The 6,957-nt window shown below is 42.1% G+C and overlaps 1 protein-coding gene across 1 annotated transcript; it reads right to left on the bottom strand.

Moving 5' to 3' along the window:
• Nucleotides 1–3,864: 3,864 nt before the first annotated feature.
• On the bottom strand, nucleotides 3,865–6,572 carry LOC127326497 (2-hydroxy-palmitic acid dioxygenase MPO1-like). The gene is made up of 4 exons (XM_051353345.2): nucleotides 6,160–6,572; nucleotides 4,485–4,547; nucleotides 4,321–4,392; nucleotides 3,865–4,230 (listed from the first exon to the last, which is right to left on the bottom strand). Exons 1-4 carry the CDS (start codon nucleotides 6,472–6,474, stop codon nucleotides 4,114–4,116), a joined length of 567 nt encoding a protein of 188 aa, XP_051209305.1. The 5' UTR covers nucleotides 6,475–6,572; the 3' UTR covers nucleotides 3,865–4,113.
• Between the last annotated feature and the right edge of the window lie 385 nt (nucleotides 6,573–6,957).

Below are 6,957 nucleotides of genomic sequence, written 5' to 3'. Positions count from 1 at the left end.
TAACTGACTTTGCATCATGCATATTAAAACGATGAAGAACTTTCTCAATGTACTTTTCCTGACTAAGAAACAACAAACTAGACTTTCTGTCCCTTTTAATTTCCATGCCTAGTATTTTCTTAGCAGGACCAAGATCCTTCATCTCAAACTCACTACTTAATTGATTCTTTAAAATAGTGATCTCTTTCATGCTCTTGGCCGCAATCAACATATCATCAACATATAGCAGCAAATAAATAGGTGATCCATTAACAAACTTGATATACATACAGCTATCATACTGAGATCTCTCAAAACCATGTGTAAGCATAAATGAATCAAACCTTTTATACCACTGTCGTGGCGACTGTTTCAGGCCATAAAGGGACTTCTTGAATTTGCAAACAAGATCCTCCTTACCAGGCACAACATAACCTTCAGGTTGGTCCATATATATCTCCTCCTCCAACTCACCATGCAGAAAAGCAGTCTTTACATCTAGCTGCTCAAGCTCAAGATCATGCATAGCAACAATACCAAAGAAAGCACGAATAGAACTATGCTTCACAACCGGGGAGAATACATCATTATAATCAACACCTGGAATTTGACTGAAACCTTTTGCTACTAACCTTGCCTTAAACCGTGGAGGCTCATTAGGAGACAAACCTTCCTTTCTTTTAAATATCCACTTGCAGCGGACAGCCTTCTTTTGTTTAGGCAAGTGCACAACATCCCATGTGCCATTCTTCTCAAGCGATTGCATCTCTTCTTGCATCGCACCTACCCACTTCTCTTTATCAACCGAAGCAATGGCTTCAGTATATGTAGCTGGTTCAATATCATGCTCCACCTGTTCAGCACAACTCAAAGCATAATCAACAATATCACATTCTTGAATTAATCGGGTAGGAGGTGCAATATTTCTCCTAGGGCGGTCAGCAGTAATAGACCGTCCTTGTCGCTGAACAATAGGTGGTGAAAGTGGAACATCATTATCATCATTATTGGTTTCAGGAACCACATTTTCATTCTCCTTTGCGTGCTCCACCTGGACGCCAATTCTGTGCTGCTCATCATCAGAAACATCAGGAGAATCAATAGCATCAGAAATATCAGTAGACGGAGTATCATTAAACATAACCGCCTCATTAAAAACGACATTCCTGCTCAACACAATTTTCTTAGTTTCATGATTCCATAATCTATATGTCTTAACTCCTGAACCATAACCAAGGAAGATGCACTTAACAGCCCTTGGCTCCAACTTTCCATTATCAACATGAGCGTAAGCAGTGCAACCAAAAACTCTCAAATCTGAATAATCAGCAGGCGAACCAGACCATACCTCAATTGGAGTTTTCTTATCAAGTGGAACAGAAGGTGACCTGTTGATGAGATAACATGCGGTGGAGGCTGCTTCAGCCCAAAAACCTCTATGCATCTTTGCATTAGACAACATGCAGCGAGCCCTCGAAATAATGGTCCTGTTCATGCGTTCAGCCACGCCATTCTGTTGAGGGGTGTACGGAATGGTATGATGTCTTACCATCCCATCATTGCTGCAAAACTCATCAAATTCATTTGAACAAAATTCCATACCATTGTCAGTACGGAGTATCTTAACCTTCTTTTCAGTTTGGGTTTCTACCATAACTTTCCACTTCTTAAAAACATTAAAAACATCAGATTTATGTTTCAGGAAATATGGCCACACTTTCCTTGAGTAATCATCAATAATAGTAAGCATGTAATTAGCACCACCATTAGAAGTTCTACGGGACGGACCCCAAACAACAGCGTGTACATAATCTAAAATGCCTTTGGTGGTATGAACGGAAGCATTAAATTTTACTCTTTTATGCTTACCAAAAATGCAGTGCTCACAGAACTCAAGCTTACCAAAATCGCAGCCATCAATTAGCTCTCTCTTTGCCAATTCTGCCATGCCAAGCTCACTCATATGTCCAAGACGCTTATGCCAAAGGTTAGTCTTACTAGATTCATCAGAACTAACAAGAATAAAGCAATACTGTGCAAAGTGCTACCTCTAAGGACATATAATTTCGCAGAATTCATATCACCAATCATAATAATGAGAGAACCTGTTGATACATTCAAAAGTTTGTTCCCACCGTTGTACTTGTACCCGTCACAATCAAGGGTACTCAAAGAGATCAAATTCCTCGCCATGGAGGGTATGTGTTTCACTCCTGTCAACGTGCGTGTCATCCCATCATGGGTCTTGATCTGAACAGAACCTATGCCAACAATGCTGCACTGGTTGTCATTCCCCACACGCACAAAATCTCCACTCTGCACAGACTCATAAGAACTGAACCAATCTTTGTTACAGCAAATATGAAACGAACATGCAGTATCAAGAATCCATTCATCATCACGTGAAACACATGTAGCCAAGACAGCTAAGCAATCTCCATCAGAACTATCACTACCAGCAACAACAGCAGCCTCACCCTTACCGGTGACAACGGCGGCCTTACCATTACCATCATTATTTTTCGGTTGGTAAGTTCCGTTCATTTTCTCCTTGTTCTGCAGCTTCCAACAATCATCAATATTGTGGTTAGATTTCTTACAATACCTGCAGAACTTGTCACGTCCTTTGGACTTTGAGCGACCTCTGTCGCCCTTGCTCTTATCTCTGTTGTTGTGGTAGTAGTTATCTCGCTGCTCAGGCCTGCCACGGACCTCTAATGCCTCCGCCTTGGAGGACGAACTTTCAGCCTGCACCATAGATTTCATTTTCTCCTTTTGTTGGAGAGCATCATAAACTTCCGCGAGAGTTAGTTTGTCGCGGCTCAATAATATGGTGTCACAAAAATTACTGAAAGAATTAGGCAGCGAGCATAAAAGAAGAAGACCTAAATCCTCATCCTCATACTTAACTTCTATAGACTGCAAATCAGAAACAATCTCTTTCCAGGAAGATAGGTGATTCATTACCGAACCTCCCTCTTGCAACTTATGCGAGAACAGCTTCATCTTCACGTGCAATCTGCCCGTGAGATCCTTGGACAAACAGATCTCCTCTAGTTTGACCCATAACTCGGCGGTGGTTTTCTCCTGCAGCACTTCCTGCAGAATATTATTGGACAGATGGAGTTGAATTAACGATAAAGCCTTACGGTCTTTCCGCTTCTCCGCATCGGTCCAGGTATCCTTCGCTTTCTCGCCGAAAGCATCGATCGCTTCATCCAGATCTGAAGATTGGACGAGAATCGCCCTCATCTTCACTTGCCACAAAGCAAATCTCGTGGTGTAGTCCAGCTGCGGTAGATCGAACTTCAGTGATGACATCTCGTAAACCCTAGATCCAAAGAACACGAGCTCTGATACCACTTGTTATAAACGAGATGCACAATAAACGAAGAACGAAAAAGTAAAACACTGCAGGGGACACGAGATTTTAACGTGGAAAACCCTTGCAACACACAAGGGAAAAACCACGGGCGCCAGCCAGCAAAACTTCACTATTTCGGTGGTGTTTACAAACGCCGTGGGTGTACAATGATGCGATGAAACCCTAGCGGCGGCTTACAGGGAATATATATAGACGGTGGCAATGATCCGGCGACGGGCCTCGCTCCGCTCGTCAGAAGTTAGCCTCCCTTTAGAATATGAATTTGGATCACAATATAACACATACGAGCTGCCAAAGATGCTCCGCTGCAATTGGCCGAGGAAGGCGCCACAATCAATTTCATGGAGTCTTCGGAACCTAGGAAGAAAGAAGAAGATACGACGCATGCGTGGGCTTCGGTAGTACATATAGAATTTCCCGCTTGTCACACAAGTGCAGCACCAGAATTTCTGTCATAAGTGTATTTCTCCCGTGTTCAGTTTAACTTCACTAACACAAACTCAACAACAAACATGGTGGATCTCGTTTCATACTGTTATACAGAGTCCAACAAATATAGCAATGCAGCATCAAGAGCTGTTCACATATCTAGACAATATTTAATCTATTGTTCAAATTTATCTTCACAACATCAACGCAACAACAAACATGGTGGATCAGGAGTAGGAGTTGTTTGTCACATCTCTACAATTAAGTTTATCTTATACTGTTACACGACAGACATAGCATCAGGAGTTCTTGGTCACATTTCAGGTCCTTTTCTTTGCTTTCTTATCCTCCCACTCCTTGCGTTTAGCGTCAATCAGCTTTTGTACATTGGCATGAAAGCCAGGATATGGTTCATACCCAGAAAACTTATGAAGAATCTGAAGCAAATGAGAAGATTATCATGACTCGTCAGGTAATCCTGCTGTCAATCATCAGGGAGGCAACAGAGTGATGATGCTGAAAGTTACCTCTAGAAGCACAAAGTATGGGGCCATCAAGAAAGCCTGGACAAGATTGTCAAGTAGAGCAGGCGCTCGCTTCTACATTCAGAATAAGAGTCAATTATAATCCTTGGGACAGAATTTATACAGCTAGTGCTTATCTTAACACTCAAAGTACGATAGAGACTTGCCTCAAAAACTCCATGGCCAATGAATTGCATAGTCCAGCAAAACAGCTGAGCTATCAGTACCACCTGTGTAGAAAAAAGAATTTACATTTCATTTATGTTTTCTGAATTTTTTGTTTATTAGCTACAAAGCATCTTGAACAGCAAACTATGCATCATTCTTGATACTAAAAGCTGGAAAAAATTTCAGAAGTTAAGACACAAAGGAGATTCCGCATGTGGGCACCTGCAGTCTAGCTTCTGAAACTTTAAGCCTCGCTGAACTAGGCCCACCGACATCGTATCAACTATCAAAAGAACCATGAATTTTGTAGGTGCAGAAGGATTAGCTGATAAGCCCCAACAACATGGAGCAACAAACATGCTATGACTTCTGACGCCTTCTTGCTATCACAGGCATGCAAATACATGCAGGCAATTAATTAATGAATATCATGTCTAGTGACGTTTAATGGTGCAGTTAGGAATAGAAGGAGCAAGCAAACATCCAGTGCACTGGTTTTTTTGGTGGGTTACAGGGAGCTCAACTAGCTCGTGCATCAACCATGAACAACGAACGGAACCAGTACAACCCATTCTAAGGTCTCTACCACAGACACATAACTTTTTACAGATGAGCTCCAATCGGAACTACAGAATATAAATTCTCTGCTTCAGTACAAAGACAGAAGCATTGACATGTCAAATTATCAATACTACAAGTTTTGCTATTTGTTATCTAGTTTTATACATTATATGATGTATTTCAAAATGACTGCATTGTAGTATATTTAGACATTTGCAGTCATCAAAAGAGTCTCCAGCTGCATTCAGTTTTTAGCAGAGTTTGTTTCTTAGCGAAGTATACATGAGAGACGTTCAACCAAGATGATCTATACAAACAAAATAATCATGAATTCTCAAAATTCCTTTTCCAACAAAAGAAATTTGGCTAGATCAATCCAATTGGAAATCAATTATTCTTGTCATAGCCTAGCACCAATATACACCAAATCAGAGAAGTAGGATGACCCCTAAAGTAATCACAACCACACCGCAACAAACTGGATTAAAACTTGGGCCACACAAAAAGGAACTGCTGGCAACATATTACTGACAGTCCGAGATTGGGAAATAGGTTATCATCCGTGATCCCTGATGCGAGCACATGAAAACAATGTCCCATACCAGAAGAAGTTTCCATAGCTAGACATCACAATTAGACAGCACGAGTTCACTAAATATCACCATGTTAGTTGAAAAAAGTTGAAAAAAGAACATGTTGAAGCCAGCACCGCTTGAGCTGCTCATAGTTGATCTGAGATACTAATTCACCTATAAACTCAAATACACACAACATAACTTAATCGATAAACTTTCAGGGGCACTAACAACTGAAGTGAGCAAAATACCTCCAGCGAAAAACTGGAAAACATATTTCTAACAGTAATCAGTGCATACCAAAACCGCGAATTGCAGCAAGAGTTCCACTACAGGAACAAAAACCTAAACCGGATCATGAATTTCGTACGCGATAGCCGCATGGGTCAGCAATTATTAGGGTGAAAAAAACAGAGACCAAGTCGCCGATCCTACACGCAAGGTGAGATAGCACGTCTCAATCCAAGAAGGGCATGGTATACAGGAGAGATCAACCGGAACAAGCCAAAAAAGGGGGGCGGGGCGGAGTTTCCGTAACCTTGCATCCGACGGAGTAGCCGAGGCGGGCGGCGAGGGCGGCGCTGGCAGCCCAGCAGAGCAAGCAGAGAACAGCAGCGAGGGTGCCGGAGCGGCGGTCGAGGGAAATGTAGAAGGCCCCGTAGATCGCGGCGCCGACCGCGGCGGAGTGCAGGAACGGAGCGGTGAGGTGGAGGAGCAGGAGGGCCGTGAGGAAGATGGGCCAGACGAAGAGCGCGTGGATGAACACGTTTACTGGGTTGCTGTGGTACGCGCCATAGAAGGCGAAGTGCCGCTCCAGGTCGAGCAAGCCGCCGCCGCCGCCGCCGCGAACCATCGTTGCCTCCTTGCCGACTTGCTCGGAGTTTGCTTCGGGGAACAGGAGGGAAATTGTCAGTTTTTCCGCGGGGATCTGTTGACTTGCTGTCTAACCTCCAACGGGCATGAACTTGCAGTTTCTACAAGAACACATCTCCAACAAATGGCCAATAATATGAATGACGTCTTTTTGTTTTATTTTTAGCATTAAAATACCCTCTCCGCCCCAAAACGTAAGGCTTCTAAGGACTACTAAAAAGTGAATTTTTTTTAAGTTTGACCAAGTTTATGTATTAAAATATAAACATTTACAATAGCTCAATATTAATAGATTCACCATAAAATATATCTTATTAATGTGTCCATTTAATATTGTACATGTAGATATTTAAAAAAGTATTTAGTCAAATTTACTAAAATTTAAATTTATCTAATCCTTAGATGCCATATATTTTAGGAAGGAGGGAGCAGCAATTTTTGGGCAACTAACTAGCTGCAGCAT

Source organism: Lolium perenne, chromosome 6, assembly GCF_019359855.2.
Source record: "Lolium perenne isolate Kyuss_39 chromosome 6, Kyuss_2.0, whole genome shotgun sequence".
Classification (NCBI taxonomy): Eukaryota; Viridiplantae; Streptophyta; class Magnoliopsida; order Poales; family Poaceae; genus Lolium; species Lolium perenne.
This window is presented reverse-complemented; position numbering and strand designations above follow the sequence as displayed.